This window comes from Furipterus horrens, unplaced genomic scaffold, assembly GCF_987537825.1.
Source record: "Furipterus horrens unplaced genomic scaffold, mFurHor1.1.pri manual_scaffold_8, whole genome shotgun sequence".
Taxonomy (NCBI): Eukaryota; Metazoa; Chordata; class Mammalia; order Chiroptera; family Furipteridae; genus Furipterus; species Furipterus horrens.
Window position 1 is genome coordinate 31,322,485 of NW_028327178.1, and position 25,450 is coordinate 31,347,934.

Below are 25,450 nucleotides of genomic sequence, written 5' to 3' on the forward strand. Positions count from 1 at the left end.
GCCCACAGCAATGCTACCACTGCTACCTGCGGATGTCTGCTCTAAATTCCTTTATAGACATTGAGGGAAAGAGGTCAAAAGCAGCTCTTGACATCTGGGAACTGGCCTCAATGTCATACAAGCCCATCTGGGACATGTTCAGTTGGACACAACCATCTCACAGAACATCAATATCAAACAGGTCCCTCTGAGACCACAGCAAAGTAAGGCTACAACATCACCATGAAATCCACAAAATACCAAACCTCCCCTCTCATTGAAATGATTAACTGCTTCTGCTTTAGCAATTACAGTTTTATCTCTCCCCTGGCTGGCCCTCCCTACAGATAAACCATTGAGACACTCAATCATAGAATTGTTCCCACTTTCCGATAGCATCCAATCTAAAGGGAAGCCCCATTTCCTTAGACTGTCCCCCAAATTACTGACCAAAGCTCAAGTCCTATAATAGATTCTTTCTAACATTCTGTTACTGAAGGTGTTGTGTGTTTTCTCTCGTTGGAATGAGTAATATGTAAATCCAACCTGTTTGACTACCTGGATGTGTTTCTGATGGATTTGACTGCAGAATACTGACACCATTCTCCTCTCTGGATTTCTGGTTAAATCGTATTCTTTATCACAACACTCTGTGGTTTCCCAGGTTCCAGGGTTCTTCCTCTCTGATTCCTTTCTCGCTGTCAGAGATTGCCTCATGAGCTGCCCATGGTCCATCCCTGCTCCAGCCACTGTCCTCCAGCAATACTGGCCACACGTGCTCATTTCCATACCTTCCTTTCCCGCCATGGGAATTTATATGACCCCATTCATTGATTATCTCTTCTCTGATATTTTCCCCCTTGTTCTCTGGCAGCATCACTCCCCAAGCACTCCCTCCTAGGCTCTCAAAGCACAGTACAGGGCTCTGAAGAGGGAGAGGAGAGGAAAGCTAGACATATCAATACAGTTAGAGGTACGTACAAAGTGAGCACTCCATTCCTATTCAATGTTTATATCTGAAACCACGAGAAAAAAAGGTAACCACATGATGTGGTGAATGTGTTAACGTTATTAATCTTTTCACAGTATATATGTAATCAAATCATCATGTTTTATAACTTCAACTTTACACAATCTTCATTTAATTTTTAATTTATTTTTAATTGAATTTATTGAGATGACATTAGTTAATGAATTTATATAGGTTTCAGGTGAACAATTCTTTTTAAAACTAATTTATTAATTGTTTTTTCTATTACAGTTGTCCCACTTTTTCCCCCATTGCTCCCCCCCACCCCACCCACACCTTCTTCCACAGTCCATCCTCACCCCGTTATCCCATTGTCCATGTCCATGGGTCATTTATACTAGTTCCTTGACCTTTACACAATCTTATATGTCAATTATATTTCAACAAAGTAGGGGGAAAATGTTAATTGTGTCTAAAAATACCTTCACAGCAACATCTAGACTGGTGTTTGACCATGGGTACCATGGCCCAGCCAAGTCGACACATGAAATTATTCATCAGTTCCCCTCCCCAAATTTATTCATTACAGGGTGAAATTTTTAGCCCCGTCTTTTTCCTGGATCACTGGGAGATTGATAAAACGTGATGAAGATCCCTCTAGCTTTAGGGAGGTAAGAGATGCCTATGTTTCTGATTAGTGTGGAAGGCCATCAGTGGGGTTAATTAACATATTTATCTTTTGGACAAATAGAGGAGGGCTGACTGGAGATCACCAAGGTTGATGCTAGTTTATTGGCAGGACTTTCTTATTAGCATTCATCACTATTTCAAGGCTTTTGGTGAGCAGTGTCTCATTGTCTAAATTAATTGGAAACCCATAGACTACTGTGACAAATCTATTTATTCTCTGCCTTTCAGGGTTTTCTAAAGCTGTCTGCATGGCTTTAAGCAAATTACTTAACTTTCTGTATCTCAGCTTTCTTATCCCCCCCACCTCCGATCCCTGCCCTGAAGTCTCCAAAACCCCGCTTCAGTGATTCTTTAACCTTTGTCTCTGTCATCACATGATATTTGTCGTGTGTGTCTGTGTCTGAATTTTCCCCTTATAAGGATGCCAGTTATATTGGAGTAGAGCCCACCCCAATGACCTCATTTTTATTAATTACATCTACAAAGACTGTTTCCAAATCATGTCACAATCACAGGTGCTGGGTGTTAGGACTTCAACATATCTTTTTAGGGCACATAATTCAATCCGTACTAGTGCTCATAAAAGGGCATAAATCAAGATGCTAACACATAACAACAAAGAACAGAGGAGAAAAGGATCATTTCAATAGACGCAACACGGACAGATAACTACAGGGATCAGACAATGCATTCCACTTTATGACAAGATGCTACTACATAGCTTCAGAGGGTAGGTGAAACTCAGAAAGGAAGGAAAAGGCCGAACATCAAACTGGAGATCAAACTGAGTTGATTTAAATGGACAAGTTTAAGTTTGCTGATAGCAATAAGAAGTGGGAGCTGGAAAGTTAAATTCAACTCAAATATATGAATAAATGGAAGATTCATATTTTCAAATTGCTTGGGTAATAAAAATCTATATTTATTTAATAGCAGCCAAATGGAAATGTAGCATTTTATAAACAGGCAGGTCAGAGACCAACACAATCACTGTAAGTATTAAATTAAATCTTATGAAATTGCCAATATTTGACCATTTAATTTACAAAACTGGCAATTTGATATGCATTAACCTAATATACTTGGAAGGAGAATTTGCTAACCTCATTAAACAGAATCAGAGGCATTGATTTTAGTGCATATATTTGTGGGAAAGTCCGGTACATGTTAAAAAGTCTAAACCCGCATTTTATTATTTGAAATGTCTTATTCTCTCTATTGGGCTAACTAGAGCATGACAAGACTTTAGATTTGAACTTGGAGGAAAATGGAAAGATTGTTTTGTTTATGCATGTTGAGGCCTAGGCTTTGGGTCTGACCCAGCTTTTCCTGCAGCGTCCTGGTTGGAGGTTACGCGCAAGAAGTAATGGGGGATGACTGATTCCTAGGTTCCAATCCTTAGATCCTTATTGCGGTCAAATAAATTCTCAGCTCTAACAGGTAGCTCGTAAAGCCCCCTTCATGCCATGCTTGTTCTCCACCATTCCCAACCCTGCTGTGGCAGAGATGGTTGTTGACCAACACAGATTAGTGCTTGTTTTCCAGAAGTGACCTGTTCTGAGGAGTGACTCTCAGCCAGGAACCACATTGCTCAGTGCATCTACAATGAGACCATGCCACTATTTCTAGACAGTGAAATGTCATTGGAAATTACATGTGACATCTCAGCAAGAGGGACCTAATACCATATACTTTTCCTTTACCTCTAGTTTGCTCATTAGATGTCCCCTGAAGCCACAAAGCAAATCAAATTGAGGCCCTGAGTTACCATTTAGAGGAAAGTCTCTCTGAGGGTCACCAGATCAAGAAATTCTGCATTGGACTTGGCATAAGTGAGAAATAAATTTTGTTTTTGTTGAGCCACAGCAATATAGGGTTGTTTGTTACAATATCACAATGTGCCCACCTTACTCCCTCCTACACTTCATTTTATTTTGAAGATTTTATTTAGTTTTAGGGAGAGGGGGAGGGAAGGAAAAAGAGAGGGAGAGAAACACTGATGTGAGAGGCAAACATTAACCAGGTGCCTCTCCTATGCACCCCGACTGGGGACTAAACTCACAACCCAGGCCTGTGCCCTGACGGGGAATCAAACTGGTGACCTTTCACTTCACAGGATGACGTCCAACCAACCGAGCCACACTGGTCAGGGCCACTTCAACATTCTGAGTCCCCCATTTGTTGCCTTAATTTATCAAGTGGTTTCACTTGGCCTGGCCTTGCAATTTCTGCTCTCTCTATCTAGAATACCTCCTTGCTTTTCTACATGATAAACCACCAAGATTCAGATTAAGTGACATTTATTGAGTCCTCCTCTTTTTCTGAGCTGTTGGCTACTTCCTTTCTTACTCTTGCTGTGTCTTGGGACAAAGACTGTCCAATGCTGCTGACATAGTTATCTTCCCCAAAGAATGTGAGCTGTTTAAATCCAAGCACTTGATCTTATTCTTTATGTTCAGAGCATCTCAAATAGTGCTCTGTATATAGTCATCTCTCAATACGTGGACATTGGCTTCATCTAAGTGAATGGGGTGGTGAGCGTTCTCTGATTACATCCTTTAGTCAGCTGTCTGGGAGGAGGGGCATAGTTGGTGTGAACAGAATCAGAGGGCTTGAGTCACTGCAAGTTTGTCCTGGTGGAGCTGTGCTATTCTTGACATCAAGAAAGCACTTAAAGGGAACATACAGAGTAAAGAAGTAGGCCCTTAGAATTCGTCTTTTGCTATTTACTGAGGGCTATAGGAAAATAAAGCTTTCTCATGTTCAGAATGTGTTTCCAATGGTTGCAGACCATGTTGAGTATGCGCTTAGCTTGAAAAACAGTGGAAACCCAGAGGTCACCAGAGATTTTTCTGAGTTCCTTTGTTTTTCTGTAAAATTTGGAAAAAAAATTATTTTTTGAGAGGATAATAAGGGAATGAAAAAAGCAAGTTCAAATGAAATGGGAAGTGCTTTAATAGGAATGCTTTATTGTCCCTGCCTGAGTTTCTAACATAGCTTGTAAAGTGAAAACACTGCTTTAATAAAAATGGAATACTATTGGTTACACGAAATCCTGTCTCTCTTCCTTCACATCGACTGGAAGAGGGGTTCCTCATTCTTTGGGGTTGCTGACGAGGGCCGTGGTGGAGTAAGAGTAGGGGCTGAGCAGAGCAGCGATGGTATAGTGGCGTGGGCCAGCGTCATTCGCTGTGAACACCACCTACGAGAGAACACAGACAAGATCCGTTTCCACAGAGCCCAACAACGTGAGTCATGGACAGAGAAACCACTGGAAATCCTGTGCCAGAGTAATTATTTTTATTTTATTATTTTGGTTTTGGAAACAGTACAAAAGGCAAAAATCCAAAGCTGGCAAGCTAACCATGGAAGCCTCATGCAGTCCTCAGAACAAGATTCTCTACTGCCTGCATGAGCAGGTCTTCTGTTTGGCAGGTCCACGCTGAAAATCAGGGGGCCCTAGCCTGGCTGAGGGAGATCACAGAGAGCCTACGCGCTCTTGTCCATTGGCTTTTGGTTTTAGAAAAAGGAGGGGAGAATGTAAAAACCGACATTCAATGACCTGAAGTCTTGAGAATGGTTTCTGCCAATCTCACCACAGGCTTGAGACCTAGAATGTTAGAGCTGAAAGGGAACATTCTTCTCATATTACAGATAAGCAAACTCTGAGTTTGAGTGCTTGCTCCAAGTTCACCCAGGGACGGAACTGGACCAGAAGTTAGGGCTCCTGTGTCCAAACCCAGAGATTTTCCTCCCATTATTCCTTTGCATTTTCCACCATGAGTATCAAGTGTATTTTTACATTTATAATAAGCAGTGAAATATGGAGTAAAAGCATTGTAGGGTTCTATTTACAATACACGCAGAGTGTGGAAGATCATGCTGGAATTTTGAAATACCCACACGTGTTAGAGCTCACTTAAATTTTCTAATTGGAGAAATTGTTGATCAGAGTGTATTCCAGTGAGTCATGTACTTCAGGCAAATTTAATAGAGCTTCTGAGACTCAGGTGCTGGGATAGTAGGTGCCTGGACTGAGGTGAATAGGAAAAATTTTGGTTCAGGAGACAGAAGACAGTGAGGAGGTGTTTGTTTTTGTTTGTTTTGTGTACAGGCCCTGGATTGAGGTTTGGACACACCCTGGGTAAGTACATTTTATTCCAAATATGGAAAAAGAAAACCTCGATTACTTGGGGACAGAAGAAAAAATATATGACTGAATCATATGAAAAGCAAAAAATAACATCAGGGCAAGAGGAGGTGAGAGTCACAAGTCTCTGTGAAGGAGAAAGAGAATTCCTTAAGGACAAGTTTCTGGAATCAAGTTGGGAAAACTTCTTATCTCTTAGAGCAGCGGTTCTCAACCTGTGGGTCATGAACCCTTTGGGGGTCGAATGACCCTTTAACAGGGATCGCCTAAGACCATCGGAAAACACATATATAATTACATATTGTTTTTGTGATTAATCACTATGCTTTAATTATGTTCAATTTGTAACAATGAAAACACATCCTGCATATCAGATATTTACATTACGATTCATAACAGTAGCAAAATTACAGTTATGAAGTAGCAATGAAAATAATTTTATGGTTGGGGGTCACCACAACATGAGGAACTCTATTAAAGGGTCACAGCATTAGGAAGGTTAAGAACCATTGTCTTAGAGTGACACTGCCCTCCATTCCCATTTAATTTTTTCTAAAAATTGTAAATGGCATATTTGTGCTCAAAATTCCATGAAACAAAGAGGGCTAATAGCTTCAAAGGAAATTCCTAACTTTCTTTGTAAGTCTAATATGGCACCTGGGTCATGGTGGGTCAAGGAGGCGGTGACTGTTGCTGAAGGAGAGCAATGTTCTAGGAGGTCCTTGTCGGAAGAAGCTGGCAGGAAAGGAACTCATGGCTGAACTCAGTCACGGAAGTGTGGCAGTGGGGCTCATGCTCCACTACTGCCCTCTCTCACTCCCCACATCCATTCAGGATCCAAGGTGGCTCATGGTGCTGCCTGACAGTCCCAAGGTCAGAGATGTGTTTTCACTTTTGATTATCTAGCAGAGTGTTCAGCAGATAGGTCTTTATTTTTAAATGTTTGTTGAATGAATACTAAAAGAGTGAAGAGCAGTCTAATGAATAGGAGAAGCATCACGGGTAGTATGGAATCTTCTCAGATCGTGCCATCAGGCTGAGATCTAGGGCAGACAAGTGTTGCAGGGAGGCTGATTGGTGCTCTGGGGTAGGGCCTGAGATCCTAGGAGCCTGTGTCTTGTGGTGGGCACCCTCTAAACTCTGCACCTGACTGTGGCCTGACTCTGTGTGTTGCTGCCTGGCTACCAAGTAGCCAGGGACATGTTTCTTGGTAGATAGGGCTACCTTGGTCACTTGTGGCCCCTACAATTTCCCTGACTTCACTGTCTACTGAAAGAACCATTTATGTGTTTGAATGTCTAATCTATGACTAAGCCAGAGAGACTGGTTCTCTTTTATGTTGAGCTATTTTTGATTCAATTAGTTGATCTTTAACTCTGAACAACATGTTTGGATTCTATTTCCATGACAGTCATCTGTTTTAAATGACTTAAGAAATTACAGACATGAAAGAGGCAGGGAGATTGGGCCCATGTACAACTTTGAGGTTCTTAGTAACTCATAAATGGAGGAATAGAGTGAGCACTAAGGGTTAGAAATGTGGTATTACCATTATTATTATTATTATTATTATTATTATTATTATTATTATTAGCTTGACTTCTCAGAGGGAAAAAGCCAAGGCACATCTGAGGCTAAATCCAGCCTGGGTCCTGTTAGTAAATATTACTGTTTCTCCCCTTACTAGTTAATTAACTTCCCTGAGCCTCATTTCCTTCATCTGTACAATGGGCATAAAAATAGGACTGACTCCAACGGCTTGTTTACAAAGATTAAATAGGTAAAATATAGAAAATACAGCAGTGTTGGGTATGTGATACATGCTTGATAAATGTTATCTACTGTGTTGCTGTTGCTATTTTGAATTCACTGCCTGTATATGCATTGCCCCAAAACACTTGTCCAAACCTCTGGGTTCCAGATGTATTTGGAATAAAGAATTTTTCAGATTTTAGAGAAGTAAAATAATACATCTACCATTTGTTACATAACACCCTAAGTGTGTCTGGAGGGCTGCCTAATAATTCAACATATGAATAGTTCTTCAGCAAACTAGCAGTCGAATGAATGAAGATGATAAAGAGCATGATGTAACTTCAGGTCATGGAACTAAATGAGTGTTCACCAATCTTAGTGAGAAAGTTTGCTCTTCAGAGTTTTGTGGATTTCTGATGACAGAAATGAGAACAAGAACCTGTGGTAATTCAATGACCTTTTTTATGGTATGCATTTCCATTGTGTGCAAAGTGCAAAACATGCATTTCCTGAGATTAAAAACAACCAAAAAATTAAAATAGAAAACAGCTTAAGTGTCTATATGCTCACCTCTGCATATTCATGGAATGGGGAAATGCCAAGCGCGGTCCAGTAGGATTTGGTGTCTAATTCCACTTTGTATATCCCTTCTACGAACTTTTCATTAGTTGTGAGCCCGTGGAGCTCTCCAAATTCACTAGTTTTCCTAAAAGATGCAAAAGTACAGGTTACATTAGGCATTGAGGGCAAGGTCACACACACACACGCACGCACACGCCATTGGCATATGCGAATATGTATTTTCTCAACTAGGCCAGGAGAGAGAAAATTCTAAGTGCTTGAAACTAACTGATAGGAAACTTGTCAGAAATGTTTCAAAACGTTCATTGAAGGTAGTTTTCTCTTAGGAGAACAAGATAGAGGTATAATTATAATGTTTCCCTTCAAGAAGAGTCACAATGATTCAGGTCTGGTGTTTGGGTGAAGCTTCATAACAGCCCCTGCAAGTGGCCCTAAGTCACTTGGACTGCCGTTCCCCATGACACTAGGGTCTCACTGGTGATGTGAGAGTATCTTTCAGAGGTGGTATCATCTGTACAAAGAGTGGGAACCCCAAAGTACAATGAGAAACCTGTATCTGACTCTTCCATTGTTTATATATCTAAATTCTTTGGTAACTCTTGCCAATAACAAATATGAGGCAACTCCTTTTTAAGCTTTTTTTTAAATTAGGCAACTATTATTTCCATATAAATACAAGCTCAAAAACTGTTGTTTGCAATTGTTCTCCATCAGAGTGCAAAAACTAAGATAAAAATGGGAATTGTCTTTATTGACTCTGACCATTGCCCTGCCACTTTTCTCTTTTCCAAGACACAAATATTAATTTCCCTTTTTGTCTTGTCATAAAAACAAAAAACAAAAAAACAAAGATTCACAGAGACATCTGAATATTTTTGGTGTTCATTCTAGCTCTTACTTAGAATAACCTCTTAACTACTTTCCACATTGTGCTTGGCATTTTTATAAACGTAAGTGAATTAAGAAATAAAAACTCAGTTGGAACCACACCAAAGAAAATGGTCTTCCCTATGATAGGTGAAGAATCATAATGTGATCCCTGGGATTCAATTAAAACCCACAGAAACACTTTTCCCAAGAGACAGAAACACTTTGCGGTGTTACTTTCTGCTGAAGTTTCCTTTCTTTCAATTAGTTGGTTTAGATTCACTGATAGGCATTTTCCTTGAAATGTGAAAACTCCCTGAAAATCGTGAAGCAGTTGATGAAGGTGAGAAGTCATTTTTGCTGCTGATTGTTAGGTGACAGTCGGGTCTATGGCTGTGCTGTGGGTTATGCATCCTTCTCTTCTGTGTCCTTTCTTACTGAGCAGGACAGCCCCCAGCCTTGCAGAGTGGGTGTCCCACAGGGGTTTGCTAGATCAGAGCCCTGGATTTTGGATGATTCAGATAAACTACAGACAGGTGCCTGGTCAACGCTGCCCTCCTTTCCTTTCTTCATTACTAAAAAAGCACAAATTGTATGTCTTCCCTAAAATTCTAAGACAAGGACTCAGCTTGAATGTTATGCCAGGGCATAAAAATCAAACAAACAAAACAAAACAAAACAAAAAACTCTTGAAACTCCACATGCACTTTTATATGTGTGAGTTTATGTGTATTTTTCTGGTCATGGAGGCCATAGTTTTCATCACTTTCTTAAAGTGGTCTGTGACCCAAGAAGGTGGTGACCCACAACTAGAGAAGAAAGAGGAGGCGCTGGCTCCTTCTTTCCCCCACCATCTGCCCTAAATGCTGCTCTGGTTCTTCATCACCCCCAGCTACGCAAAGCAAGAGGAAGGCATCTTCTCAAGGCTCACATGACCTTGGCCCAAATTTTCAATCTGTTTGTAGATTCTTAAGCGAATGATGTGAGCCCTCTCTTCAACATGTGGCAGGCAAATGGGAAGATAAAACAAAGATCCACAGCTGGGTTTGTTGGGCAGCTTACCCAGAGGCGAACAGCTCCCAAGTCTCATCAGCAGCCTTTCTGAACACTTTCACAGTCACGTCGACAGCAGGGCTACCTCGGACGGCATCTAGGACCTTGACCATCAGAGGACATTTGGATCCACCAGTGGTCTGGGCATGGAGAGGACAAGTGAGAAGTCAACAAACCTGGTCAGGATGAAAGGATCCGTCTTCATGGTGTTAGAAATCTGGAGCAAGGCAGACAGTACATGCTAATCCCATTTCCAGCAGTGTAAGTGTTTGCAGTAAATGAGCTTCCCTTACTCAGTATAACACAGTCAGGATTGTTTCCAAAGCAAGAATGGTTTCTGCCTCCAGGCACACTGCAATCAACTAGGGGATGTATAATGAATTTTAGTGGGGGAAATGGGCCCTCTGAGAACACTTGCTTTGTTAAACCTTGCCATTTGAATGGAATTACTGAAAAGATGCAATGTGCCATCAAACCAAGTAGTTTTTCCTGAGAGCATTTTAGTCAGTTGTTGCTGTAGTAAATCTCTCTTACCAGTTGTAATTAGTACCGGGTTACTTCATGACCCATTCTCTAGTATTAGGTAATTCTTCTAAAGGACTTAAGAATTACATATCTGACTAGAATGTTGTCTGCCAAGTCTTTCAAATATTAGCCAATAAATACATTTTGGTTGACTAAATGGAAATAAACTTTATAAGAGGATGTGTTTCTAAAAATTCAATATTAATAGCTTCATAAATACCCTCTCTTTATGTCTACCATCTACCTGGGGAAATTGAGTCACCAGGTATTGCAACCCCAAAGAAGCAGAACAATAGAGGAGAGCACCTAGAATCCAAGCTTCATTTCAGTGAGCTCTGCAGAACCTCATTCTTTCTGAAGTTTAAATCAATAATGTTTAAAAATAGATGCTGGGTACCTTTGCCCTAGTAACAGAAGCTGACAGGCAAAGCTGGAGGAAGTGACTTCTACTTCATTTAGTGTCCATAGGAAATGTATGAAATGGACTTCACAGACTCAAAACTCACCACAGGGCCAGCCTCAGACACAAACACCAACCCAGCAAGGCAGAGGAGCAGCAGACGATGAGAAGCCATGCCGCCAAGAGCCAGTGGGCCTCCGTGACGGTCACTCCAAACTTGGGGCTTTTATACTCACTTTTCCCAAACCAGGCTGCTGATCCCTGCCAACCTGACTTCAAACCTGCTGATTCTGATTATTGACTTAGTCAACAAAGGGAGAATAAGTAACCCACTCAAATATGAACCTTGCCTAGAGAGATTAGAGCGTCGGCATATTAGCAGTCTGAAATATTCTTAACAGGTCATTTGACCAGCTGGGTGACCAAACACAAAATACTAAAAACAAAACAAAAATAATCTGCACCCTCCTTGGCTGAATGCAGCGACATTCTTGGGATTACTTTTCTCCTTCACCTATTTCTATGCACATTTTCCATTTTCTGTACATTATATCTTTCATTTTAGATGGTAGGTGCAAGTTATAATAATTTATTTCACCTTGAATGATATTTGGCTGCACGGGCTTAAATACAGTGCATTAGAAAACATCAATGTACTTGGTATATGCCCACATGTCAGCAAGAAAAAACTCTTGTCATTGCTTACATTTTAAGAAGGCTATGTAGTAGCCAAAATAAGTTGTTTGGAAGCTTTTTTAGTCAGCAATTTGACCATAATTTTGTCGTTCTTCCCAGACAAGGTTCGTGTCAACCCAAAGAATAATGACATTTCAAGCTGGCACTGATGAGCCTGAAATACAGAGAACCAAATATTCTTTATAGCCTTTGCTGCACTGAATGTGCAGAAGCAAGGTTACCCAGTTGACTTCTGTCAGAATCAACATTTCTGGCAAGAAGCAGAGATGACTGTGAGAAGTAGAAGCTACAGCTGACAACAGATTCTCTTCCTCCTGACCAGCTTAAAAGTCCAGGAAGTGTAGTGATTTTATGACGCGTTGATCAAGTACCAACTCTTTTGTGTTTGTGTATGTGTGTACATATACGTGGCTTTATTCATGGATTCTTTAAGATGGGTTTTGACTTTATAGAGACACACATGCAGAAGACATAAAGAAGAAGATAGACAAAAATTTTTGACAAATACATGTTAAGGGTGAGCTCAGTTTGGAGCACTGAGAGTTAGAGGGGCATTTCTATAGCTGACAAAGTCAGGTTAAATAAACTCAACCAGAGATCATGAAGGAAAAAGGGAGTGGGGAAGGGACAGAAAGGCACTCAGGAGTATGGAAATGTGCAGGAGAAGACTTGGGGAGAGTGGGTTGACTGCAGGAGAGCAACAATGAGCAAGTGCAGGCCTGGAATCTTACAGCCTTAGTCTGAAGTAGCCCTGGAAAGTGTTCTGAATTTGGAGTTAGATGACTGGAGTCATCCAATTCCAGGTTCTACTGCCCAGTTTCCCAGATGACCTTCTCTGAGTTATTTAATAATCAGATACTCAGTTTATCCACTTGTAAAATAAAAACACCTATTTCTACTTAAAAGAACTGTTATAATAAGTTTTAATATGATTTGACATAAAAAAACTTTGTAACTTGTAAACCACTTTTCTGGTGTAAAATGTAATTATAGTGTAATTTGATTCAACATCTCTGCTAAGAAGAAAGTCTTTTCTCTAACATCTCTCAAATATTGCCTTCTAACATTCACCTGACTATTTTCCATTGCTCAGAACTTGGATGGAAAGCCTAGTTTCTGTATGAATTCCAAACATTTAAAAATTCTCTTATGCCTCAAGTAAATCTTCCATGCATGCATCTTAACGCTGCATTCTGTTGAAACCTAGAAATGTCATAGATATGAACTGGCAACCCCAGCCTGCCACCAGTCCATAGATATGTTATGTTCAGTCTGTGAAATGTTTCTTTAAAACTTTTGAAATAGTCATTAAAATTAAAAATTGGGACACATTGCATAACATTTTGGATTTCTGGCTTCTCTTGAGAAATCAGAAGAGATGGCAGTGCTAGGTCCCCATTCAGACATGATGACAATCAGTGGACTCTCACTCTCAGGTACAACAACTCTCAGACATGATACCTCAGCCTCGCTTCCAACTCTGAGGCTGGGGAGCATTCCCACCAGCACCATCAGGTTTAAGGGTTTTTGTTGGTTTGTTTGTTTTTGTTTTAACCTTAATGTCCTTTTTCTCTCATCTAGGTTCTTGCCTGGTCTCTTGGAAATTTGAGTTTGTAGTTGCTGATCTTCTTACAGCCATTTAAGCAGTGAATGACAGCTTGTGTTTATTTGTTTGTTTGTTTGTTTGTTTTTGCCAGGTAGACATTCTCACATCTTTGAACAATTCCTCTTTTTTAAAAAAATTCACGTGCCATCATCCCAGTTCTAAAATTTGCTGGGTTGTGAATTTCAGAGAACAAGAGGTTCTGCAATCATTTATTCATTTATTTATCCTTTAAAAATATAATTTAAAACAAGTCCTATTCCCCCACATACCTCTCCTCTGGCAACCATTAGTTTGTTCTCATAGCTATGTGTCTGTTTCTATTTTGTTTTGTTTTTCCTTTTCTATTTTCTTTCTTTTTTCCTTCCTTCCTTCCTTCCTTTCTTCCTTCCTTCCTTCCTTCCTTCCTTCCTTCCTTCCTTCCTTCCTTCCTTCCTTCCTTCCTTCCTTTCTTTCTTTCTTTCTTTCTTTCTTTTTCTTTCTTTCTTTCTTCCTTCCTTCCTTCCTTCCTTCCTTCCTTCCTTCCTTCCTTCCTTCCTTTCTTTCTTTCTTTCTTTCTTTCTTTCTTTCTTTCTTTCTTTCTTCTTCCTTCCTTCCTTCCTTCCTTCCTTCATTCCTTCCTTCCATCCTTCCTTCCTTCCTTTCTTCCTTTCTTTCTTCTCTTCCTTCCTTCCTTCCTTCCTTTCTTTCTTTCTTTCTTTCTTTCTTTCTTTCTTTCTTTCTTTCTTTCTTTCTTTCTCTTTCTTTCTTTCTTTCTTTCTTTCTTTCTTCCTTCCTTCCTTCCTTCCTTCCTTCCTTCCTTCCTTCCTTCCTTCCTTCCTTCCTTCCTTTCTTTCTTTCTTTCTTTCTTTCTTTCTTTCTTTCTTTCTTTCTTTTTTGATTCCATATGTAAGTGAAATCATGCAGCATTTAAATGATTCCTCTTCAGATATAGTTCCTGGAATCCTTACCACCAAGAACTTTCTCCTCATATGGGCCCACTGATCAATATTTCTCTTCACATGAGGTGTTCTGAATGGGAACTTTCTCCAGATGGGATCAGGCTAGCACATAGGACATTGAGATGTCCCTTGGCAAAGGGACTGTACTGTCAGTGATGCACCCTCCCCCACTTGATCATAATTCTACCCTTTGTGACCTTGGCCACAGTGATATAAAATCACCATGTTGTCAATTATCCCATGCTTTTATTATTTATATATATTATTTTATTTTCAGCTTTATTGAGGTACAATTGACAAATAAAGTTGTAAGATTTGACACATGTATACTATGTGAAAGGATTCCCATCATCTAGCTAACTGACACATCTGACTCCTCACATATCTATCTTTGTGTGTATAAGAATATTTAAGTTCTACTCTCTTAGAAAATTTTGATTATATAATACAGTGTTTTAACTATAGTCATATTTTACATTAGGTCCTCACAATTTATTCGTCTCATAGCTGAAAGTTTGTACCCATTTAACAACCTCTTCCTATTTCTGCAACTCCACAAGTCCCTGGACATTACTTTTCAACTCTTTGTTCCTATGATTCTTTTCTCTCTTTTCTTTTAAAGATTCCATATATAAGTGATACCATGTAATATTTATTTTTCTCTCAGCATAATGCCCTCAAGGTCCACCCATGTTGTCACAAATGGCAGGATTTCCTTCTTTCTTGTGGCTGAATAATATTCCACTATATATAATATATATACATAAATCACCTCTTAGTTATTCACTCATTTGTTGTTGGATACATAGGTTTTTTTTCCCCCTTACCTTAGATACTGTAAATAATGCTGCAACGAACATGGGAGTACAGATATTTCTTCAATATCTTGTTTTACTCTCTTATGGGTTAATACCCAGAATTGGGATTGCTGGATCATATGGTAGTTCTATATTTAATTAAAAAATAAATCTTCATACTGTTTTCCATAATGTCTGCACCATTCCCTCCAACAGTACATGTGGGCTCCCTTTTCCCCACACTATTTCTTTTCTTTTTGACAATAGCCATTTTAACAAGTATGAGGTGATATCTCACTGTCGTTATCCATTACTGATGAATTTTAGCCTAAATACGGGAACCTTTGTTTATGCCTCATGCATCTCATCTTGTTAGTTCCACCTCACCACTCCATCCTATTGACATCAGTTAATAGTTAATTCTGCAATTGACTTCGTTAGCATGCCTTCCAAGCCTCATGTTTGGCTGCTGTCCGCTTTGACTTGCTTGCCTTCTGAACTGTCATTGATCTGGAAATCATGAATAAAATTTGAATTTGAACAAGACAAGAAGGTGGGGGGAAAGTGAGGCAATTCAGAGTGCAGGGAGCATATGGAATCTGATTGTTGAATCACTGGTAAACTTACAGAGATAGAGATTCTTTTTCACATAAAAAGAAGAGAAAATTTTGGCGGAGTAAAGGTAAGAGAGTCCTAGGAGAAGAAGCTGATGGTGTGTTAGGAGAGAGAAGAGGAAGGCTGATATAGAAAGGAAAAAGCAGAAGAGAGAGTGGGAATGCATTCTTAGTCAAAGGGACGTTCGAATGCAACTAATGGCAATCACAAATATAAGAGAAGTTCGATGTTTCCTGCCTGAGAGGCAATTTGTGATGAGAGAGGGCTATGGGGATAAACACAGTCTAAAGGGTTTGCCTTCTTGTGTTTATCTGAGTTTGTGAAAGCTCTTTGAGATAGATGGCCACACGGGACTGCCAGGTAAGGCCAAGGGCCACTGCATTCCTGGCGCCCTGAGTGGTCACTATGGAGACTGTTCTAGAGTGAATGTCAGCAGCAGTAAGGATCCAGTGCTGAAATCTTTACTATTTGTGCAATAAACTTAGGTTCTTTCTCAGCCACATACCTTCTTTACATTTTGACTACGAGACTATAGCCTAGATGTGTAATTGAAGTAAAAAAGACCGATTTGATGACAACGTTCCTCCTCCTACTATAGAATAGTCGTCGGCAGCCGTCCGTCTCGAGAGACGATGGTGTAGCTTCTTAAGAGTCTATCTGCACCGCCGAGAATGGCTGTGCAGTCCGACTCGGGAGTGACACGGTATCTGTCTCCTCCCGTGTTGAATCGACATCTTGCGATGACGCTGGAGTGTCCTCTCCAGTGAAGCTGAAGCTACAGAGCCTGGGCAGGGTGATATGGAGGGTCTGCTGTTGCCCATGCAGCAGACCCCCCCTCTCTTCGCAGCTGAAGGGTCCAAGGGAAAGACGGAGTCAATACAGCTTGGCTTCAGGTGCGCCGCAGGAGTTGCCGGTGTTGACTACAACGTCAAACCGCCTTAGGGACTCTGGCTCCGGATTTTCTGTCGGGGTTTACTCCCTTAGCCTTTCCCCTGAAGAGGTATACCGCAAGGCAGCGGAGGTTTTTTGGAGTCAGAGTTTTCCTTCTCTGCTACTATAGAATATGCAATGATTAATGAGTAACTCAGGCCTGTTCTTAGATTAAGATTCTGCTCTCTCCCTTATAATGGATAGACCTAGTTATTAATTTTTAAAATATCACAGATAAACTATTTTTTCTTCCTTTATTTTCTGAGGGTGTGTATCAACTACTAGCTAGTGATATGTTCACCTTGAAATGCCCACTAAAATTATTCTGAGTAAGCTGATTAGCTAGAGTGCAGAGTTGCCTGGTCAAGTACTTCAACTGGATCTCATGGGGGTAGGGTCTTAGACCTTTGCAGGTTAAAGAATTTAATTTTGTTAGCTCCCCCTCAGAGTTAATAAGCCCTTGGGGTTTGATTAATGGTAAGCAAATAATAAAAGACTCATTTTAAAACCATAATACCTATTTAATTAATAGTCAGATGGTTGCTGAGTAAGCAAGGAATTAGAGCAAAGGAACTTGGCTAATTTTCTGAATTTTTACTTTGCTGTAGAGTGTGCTTTTCTTGTGCTGAGAATGCTAGTGTCTGACTTATCCGGCATGTCTTTCCTCCAGGTTTTGGTGAATAAACAGTAAAAAGCTGTTTCCTTTGTCTCCCCTTCTTTCATTTTCTGTATGGACAACTGTCCAAGTGAAGGCAAACACTTTGCAGAATATGTTAATTAGATGGCATTTTATTTTTTATTAATTGTAATTTTAGTTTCATTGCTGAATCTCAGTGGCCAGCCTAGCTGGGAGCAACAGTTGGGATCTGCCTAGTACAAGAGTCTGCCACAACTTTTAGCCTGCGTGCTGCTGTATTTGGGACTTTGTAATCAGGCCTGGGCACCTTGGGCCCACCCAGTTTAACAAGCCACCCCTCCCTACCTGGGGCACTTCAGTTTGCCTGATGTCAGTAGCTCAGATGATTCCAAGTCAAGACTTCCGTGCTTTAATCTGAATTTATATCTTCTTCAGCCATCACAAATGTGTTAAGGATTTTTATCTAGAATTAGCCATTAGGTAAAGTTACAGTTTTGGCTTCTGGAGTCACACAAAGCTCACCCACCCGCCGTGGATGAGGAAGAGAAATGCAGACAGAAGAGATTCAAGGATCTTTTACCTAGCTGGCATGTTTTCGTTGGGTTTCTCTCTGATTTCCCCTGCAGGTCTCATGCAAGTTATGCGGCAAAACAGGGTGGAGGTCACCTGCCCCTTGTATCGGCCTATGTGGTCATGCCCTGGGAAGGACAAGCATGAACTAGGGCATAGACTGATGGAAATGTGATGTGGAACAAACTCTGTTCTTCTCTAAATATGTCTTCATGATTAGTTTATAGCTTAGTTCCACTTACCAGGAGACTGCACTGGGATTTGGGTCAATTGTATCAATTAGAATTAAGGAGAATTTATTTGATTGATTTTTATCTCTGTATCCATATCTCCTTTAGGATCAGCTTAGAACCATCATCTAGGATCTTTTTTTTGGACACTTCTATAAATACGACTCATACAACGAGATTTTAAATTCATCAACTGAGTAAAAAACAAATAGCTACTAAGCATCTTTTGAATGTAAGCCAATGTGTTAACCATCACCATGGGTGCTATCAAGAAGCATATCTTAGATTCTTACAATTTAATTATTAAAATATATTTGCCCATTCAATGGGAAATAGTTGATGAGATGGATACTATTTCAGAGAATTAGGAAGTCTCTTTTGGGATCATGGAAATCTTCTGTAAAAAGGTGAGATTTAGGATAGAACTAGAGAGAATTATGTTTAGTGAAATAAGCCAGGCAATGAAAGAAAAATACCATATGACATCACCTAATAGAGGAGACTAATGAACAACACAAACAAATGAACAAAATTGAACAAGAAACAGAATAACAGTTATCAGGGGGGAGGGGGGAGGGAGAAAAGGGGGATAAGTAGGGGAAGGGTCCAGTCAAGGAACATGTATAAATGACACATGGACATGGACAATGGGGTTGGGTATGACTGTGGGAAAAGGGGTGGGCTGGGTGGGGGGGAGCAATGGGGGGAAAATGGGACAACTGTAATTGAAAACAATAATAAAAAAAAAGAAAAAGAAAAAAAGGTGAGATTTAAGCTTGATCACCAAGGATAAATATAATCTAGAGAGATGGGAGAAAAAGAAGAGAGTGTGTAATTCTTTTCCTATATACGTGAGGAAGCAATTTGAGAGCTTCAATTGGATGGGGTAGAAGAAGTTAATAGCATGCTTACTGTGGTATATAAAATAGAGGAAAATCCAAAACTCAGGATTAGGAACCAAACATAGAATCCATAGAAGTATCAGTTTGAAAAGGCTAAGAAGAGAGGTTAAAACGAAGCAAGAGCCAATGAGAGGGTAATTGAGATGCAGAAGCAAGCAGGTTAATAGGGGTAAGAAGAATTCTAGAACTGGAGGTCTGATGGCAACTGGACCCTAGAGGGTTCCAAATGCTTTGCTTCCCCAAATTTTCCCCACACATATAAGAAAGATGAGATATATAATAGCACTTAAGAGAAATAGAAGAAGCTGTTCAATTTGGAGGCAATGAACCCAGGGAATCGAGCCTTTCCAAGCCCCACCTGGCAAGTCCAAGGGCAGAGGGGACGATTCCTATTATCTTACATCTCCCACTTGTTACGCATGGATTGGGAATTTCAGCCATATCACTCTGAGGGCTAGTTAAAACTGTTTGGTTATGATATTTATTGTTGCTATTATTGATTTTATTGAGTCTTTGGAACCTCTTCAGTGAGGGATAAGGGATCTATTCTGGACACTAAGCTCTTAGGACAGGGTAATCTGTCTTAATAAGCTGTAAAAACCAGAGTGAGCAAAGGTCGAAGAGTACCAAGCATGGCCTGAGAACAGGTGTAGGGCAGTGTCTAGTGCATAGATTATATAGGCCTAAGGAGATGAGCCTAAACACAGTCTGGAGTTAGACTCTGCAGGCTCTTTAATGCTCTCCTGAGAGGTTTGAGTTTTCCCATAAGTGAGAACATAAACCTTTCTGGTAATTTATGGCTATTACGCACAAAGTATTCTTCCTCATGAAGTGGGTGGACCCATTGTCCCTAGGGTGTCCATCTGAAATCTCACTGACCATCAGTCAGGGGTGTTGGGGAGGAGGCTTCGTAGTGGATTTGAGATGGAAATTCATGACATTCAAAGTCCCTTCTGATAACAAGCCTACATAAAAGAGTTATTGAGAGTTCTGAGTGACAGTGACATGATGAAAACTAGGAAGACTGAGTCAGGAGAAAGGTATAAAATGAAGGAGGAAAATGTACAGGCTGAGAGTCTACTTAGGAAGCTAATATAGTTGTCTATTCAGTAGGATCAAGGTTACCTGCACCCTTGTCTTTCTGGAGTTATTGCAGACTCTTGAGTCTGTATGCACACCCATAAACTAACTGTTGGTGTTTATGAGTATAATTCAGAAAACCTGTAATATTGGATAGAAAAAATTACGCCTTTATTTATATAAATCTCTGACTGAAATGTAACATTTTATTAAATCATGAATGTTGACAACAAAATAGAGTATTTATTAGCAGTATCTGTGGCTTTGTCACCAACAGAAATCACACATATTTATATATACATCTAGTTGATTAATATATATTTTTTAATAGTTTATTAAAATTGTATTTTTTACATTACCATTTATCCCCCTATACCATCTTCCACCTCCACCCATTCCTTTCTCCCTCCGCAATCACCCCACTGTTGGTCATGTCCATTAGTTCTTTTTCTTTTCTGCTCTATTTCTCCATAAATATCCTTTATACTCATCACTACTTTGAAATTATAGTAGTTATTAGACTCAGTGGGAGATTTTGTAATTAATAAGTAACATTCATACATGTTACTATACCACGATTTAAAAAGTTTTAATAGCTGTTATTTTGATGTAATTTATTTTCTTTGTAATATTCTACACTTAATTTTGTGCACAATCAAGTCAAGAACCTGTGTAAAGAGACAGAATAGACTGCAGGCCAGCATGGATTGGCTGCAATCTAATGGTAGCTACTAGCATACACAAAGAAAAGAGTAGCCATCCCTGAGATTGGTTAGCAGTGGAAGGAATAAAAAAGGGAGTGGCAGTCTTGGCTGTTTGGGTTGCAGGGTGATAGTCCCATGGACAGGACTTCCCCTGGAGTAGGAAAAAGAGCACTGCAAAGACTTCCCGTGGAGACAGACAACATATGAGTCATTCTGACCCATTGGACTGCTAGATTTCTTATGTAATTCATCACTGCACTCAAAGTCTTACTTATACTTAGTGCTTGTGAGCTTGGTTCCTGAGAGTTCACCTCTGAGATTTTAGAGACCCCACAATTGACTTTGGACATTGATCAGCCTGTGTGGATTAGCACATTCATCTAGGTAACACCCCTGGGGTGAGGGCCAGCTGGGCTCTACCTAGAGACACTGACCTCAGTAGAAGCATCTTGTACAATGTCAGCATCAGCATCAGGCTGGTGTGGCGCTGCTGGTTTAGAAGTGAGAGATGGATGCACAGACAATGTTAAGCAGGTGGATGCCAGAGGGATTGTCACCACTGCCAAGCCTGGTGAAAAAGAAGTGACAAAGTTGACTCCGCTTTAACAGTCCTAGAAACCAGAGAGGTGGAATCATAGTCAAAGTTGGGAAGCAAGTGTCAACTTGGATGACATGAACTAATTTTCAGGCACAGAGGGAAGAAAAAGGTGGCGAGGAAGCCAATGAAAGTACAATAAAGAGTATCTAGTAAGTAATCTTGGAAAAATACAAATACATTAAGATTGAGGTCAAAGTAAAAACATTAGTCTAGGAAGATGAAAAATAGGGGGGGTAACTCAGCAGAAATAATGAACTCTTTTTTGAATAGGGAGATGAAACAACAAGGAGGGTTAGGATTAAAGAGTTCACAAAAGAAACAATCCAGTTAAAAATGGGCAAAAGATCTAAATTGACACTTCTCCAAGAAGGACATAGAGAGGGCCCATAGATATATGAAAATATGCTCAGTATCACTAGCCATCAGAGAGATGCAAGTTAAAACCACAATGAGATATCACCTCACACCTGTCAGAATGGCCATTATTCATAACTCAACAAACAACAAGTACTAGCGAGGATCCGGAGAAAAGGGAACCCTAGTATGCTATTGGTGGGAATGGAGACTGGTGCAGCCACTGTGGAAAACAGTATGGAATTTCCTTAAAAATCTAAAAATGGGGGTGCCTTTTGACTCAATGACTCCATTGCTGGGAATATACCCTAAGAATCCCGAATCAGCAATTCAGAAGAAGCTATGCACCCCTATGTTCATAGTGGTGCTATTTACAATAGCCAAGTGCTGCAAACAGCCTAAGTCCCTGTCAGTGAATGAACGGATAAAAAAACTGTGGAACATTTACACAATGGAATACTATGCAGCAGAAAAAAGAAGGAACTCCTACCATTTGTGACAGAATAGATGGAACTGGAGAATATTATGCTAAGTGAAATAAGCCAGGTGGTGAAAGACAAATACCATATGATTTCACCTGTAAGAGAAATCCAATAAACAAAATAAACTAACAAACAAAATAGAACCACAGGCATGGAAACATGGAACAGACTGAAAGTGACCAGAGGGGAAGGGGAGAGGGTGATAATGATGGAAAGAAGGGGAAGGGACTAGACAAAGAACATGTATGAATGACCCACAGAAATGGACGACAGTGTGGGAATTGACTGTCGGAACAGGGGGTAGGATGGTCAGAGGATGGCAAAGGGGTAAAAATTGGCACAACTGTAATAGAATAACAATAAAAAATGATTTAATAAAAAATAAATTATGTAGATGCAAAAAATAAATAGTTCACAAAAGAAATGAGAGTTAAATATTAAACTTAAGTCTTTAAGAATAAGCAGAAAATGAAACAAGGAGTCAATAAGGTATGAATATGAATATAAAAATTTTGAACTATAATGACGGTTACATAAGAATTAAATGAATTTTTGAGGCACGATTAAGATAATTTTGTTACTTAAAAAAGAGTAATATAAATTTTATTTCTAGAGCATTTTCCCCATTTCTTATTTTCTGTTTCCACAGCTACCAACTGAATTTAAACCTTCATTGCTAATTATATAGCCTTTTGCAAGTAAGTCTTAGCTGGTCTCCCTTTTGTTAATCTATTTTCCATATAATATTTTTTATAAGCTACTGCCAAATTAATCTTCTTAATGCATACCTCTGATTACAGCACATCTCTCTTCAAAAGCTTTCCCTCACTCCCTGTGGCCGGTCAGGTAAAGTCAAATGTCCTTTACATGACATTCAGACATGGCCATTTTCCTATGTTCTTTTTGTTTGTTTGTTTTTTAAAAGTTTATTTTATGTGTGTGTGTGAGAGAGAGAGATGTGAGAGAGAAATATCAGTTGGCTGCTCTTGACTGGGGATTGAACCTGTAATCTAGGTTTTGGTTACGGGATGACACTCCAATCAACTGAGCTACCTGGCCAGGGCAGTTTTCATTTTCCTATGCTCTTAATTGCATGTGTCAGACGGAGCCAGACTGAGTCTGCGCACCAATGCTCCTTGTTCATCCCCTGACAAAGACCTTTGTTTTTCTGCCCACAGGCCTGGGCTTACCTTTCATCTTCACCCTGGTTATTTTCCATGGGCCTTGCTTTGGTTTCTGTATTTGCCTGAGGATTTATTTCTTCATCTTTGATAGGAGACTGAAACCCAAAACTCCTCAACTGTGATTCAGCAGGATGGACAGAGAAACCTTTTCCTCTGACCTTCACTTGCCTCCAAAACATGCATTCTCAAAGACAATTTCACTTAACTTACTTGGCCCAGGATAAATTTGGAAATTGAAACAAACTGTTTTATTTGGAATTTTTAGATGAACCTTTTGTGTCTTTGGGGTCACAGGAACAATTTCTTTTTCCTAACCACATATCCTAGATCAGTGTGGGGCCCAGACTAAGAGAACCCACATTCCTTAGGAACGTGTAAGTAATATAGATTCTAGGGCCCCGCCCCAGACATCCTAATTCTGTAATTCTTGTGGTGGGCCCAATAATCTGTGTCTTGACCAGGCCTCCAGGAGATTCTGATGAGTTTTAAAGTCTAAAAACTGTTGTCTCACATGCAGCTCGTGCTACATCTAAGGTTCTGTCATGGAGTCCAGAGTCTGGTTTCTTTAACAGTTCTGCCACTTCCTAGTTGAGTAACTTTGGACAAATTACTTAACCTCCCTGTACCTTACAGTTTTTCTCTATAAGATAAACTTTTTGAGTCAGTTGATCACACATTGGAGTCATAGTATTCTGTGGCTCTGTGAACACCTGCAAAGACAACAATGTAAATTTCCCTTGTTTCAATTTACAGGGCAGAGCTTCAGGTCTGACTGGGTTAGCTGGTGACCAGATAATGGCTACTTTTAGGTGCCTCTAACCTTGCTCAGAAACAATCCATTTGGCCAGGTGTCTTTGAGGCATTCGGAACCTCCTAGCTTTCTTGCCAAAGTTCTGTGTTGAGAGACGCTAAGCAAATGATCCGTGACCTCTGGCTTCCGTTGAATCAGGGTCTCTTAAACCTGTTTAGAAAGAACTATTTGCAGATATTAGCAGCTTAGGAGGACTGATGCACAAACAACAATCAACCCAGAGTGCAACCCAAATAGTGGCTTAGTGCTGGTGTGTTTTAGTTACTTACAAATTCAGGAGAGGAGCTTGTTCATTGTGTTCTCAATTTAAGGAGTTTAAACTGCAAGGTCACTCTGAAACTGAGTGCTGATTATTCTAGAGAAGTAAACCATGTCATTAGCTGCCCGTATATACAATATAATTCCCTTGAAACACAACTCAGCCTCTGTTCCTTTAATACGCATTGATACCAACACTATAATTCTTCAGAAGAGACAAATGTTTTCATCAAAAACAAAATAAATTTATCTGCCCTGGCTGGTGTGGCTCAGTGGATTGGATGCCTGCCTGTGAACCAAAGGGTTACCGGTTCAATTCCCAGCCAGGGCACATGCCTGGGTTGCAGACCAGGTCCTCAGTTGGAGGCATGTAAGAGGCAACCACACATGTTTCTCCCCCTCCCTTCTTCTCTCTCTAAAAATAAATAAAATATTTAAAAAATAAAATAAATAGATAAATTTATCTATTGCTTTATCTGAGCCGTGCATAATCCCACTCGGCCTTCTTCCCACTGCTGAATCCTGAAACTGCTCCGAAGTCACCATGAAGACAAGGTGGTGTTGATGTTGGTTTGCTTAGCAGTTTTCCTTACAGCACAGTTGCAAGCAGCCCACAGCATCTGCAATTTCTAATGCCCGATCTTGCAGGTGCTGTGGGGCTGAGGCCAGTTTAGGATGCTGGAGAGCTGCTTCATCTTGCAGCAAGCTTCTCCCTGCCCCTGCCGCCCTGCCAGCTCTTCAGCGATTTAGCCTCCATCCAGAGACCTCAAGCTCCATACTGGTGACTCACTGCCAATTTTCTTAACAACATTACAAAGAGGAGTCAGTGGATATGTCTGCTCCTGTTGGGTTTTTGGAATCTCTTTGTTTGCAGGCCAGATGAGGGAATATTGATTTAAAAACATAGGCTGGGTCCCTTGTGTGAAGGTGAGAAATTGGCTTTTGGGCGCCACCACTTTTTGAAGCCTTCCAAGCATCTCCCACTCTCTTCCATAAGGGGCATAACCAAGTCTGTCAGCAGCCATCCTAGCGGTGAGGGCTCCCACACAAAGAAATAATGTTTATCTCGAGAGACAACGTAACATAG

At 40.2% G+C, this 25,450-nt stretch overlaps 1 protein-coding gene across 1 annotated transcript; it reads right to left on the reverse strand.

The window, feature by feature from the left end:
* Positions 1-4,588: 4,588 nt before the first annotated feature.
* TTR (transthyretin) lies at positions 4,589-11,275 on the reverse strand. The gene is made up of 4 exons (XM_090285120.1): positions 11,078-11,275; positions 10,056-10,186; positions 8,115-8,250; positions 4,589-4,841 (listed from the first exon to the last, which is right to left on the reverse strand). The coding sequence occupies exons 1-4, from the start codon at positions 11,144-11,146 to the stop codon at positions 4,734-4,736; spliced, it is 444 nt and encodes a 147-aa protein (XP_090141246.1). The 5' UTR covers positions 11,147-11,275; the 3' UTR covers positions 4,589-4,733.
* Between the last annotated feature and the right edge of the window lie 14,175 nt (positions 11,276-25,450).

What these genes read in the sequence shown, in the direction of transcription:
- TTR (XM_090285120.1), bottom strand. Translation starts at nt 11,146, where the DNA reads ATGGCTTCTCATCGTCTGCTGCTCCTCTGCCTTGCTGGGTTGGTGTTT. An exon ending in TGTCTGAGGCTGGCCCTGTG is followed by an intron (nt 10,187 to 11,077) that starts GTGAGTTTTGAG and finishes CTCCATGCCCAG; the next exon opens with ACCACTGGTGGATCCAAATG. An exon ending in TGGGAGCTGTTCGCCTCTGG is followed by an intron (nt 8,251 to 10,055) that starts GTAAGCTGCCCA and finishes TGCATCTTTTAG; the next exon opens with GAAAACTAGTGAATTTGGAG.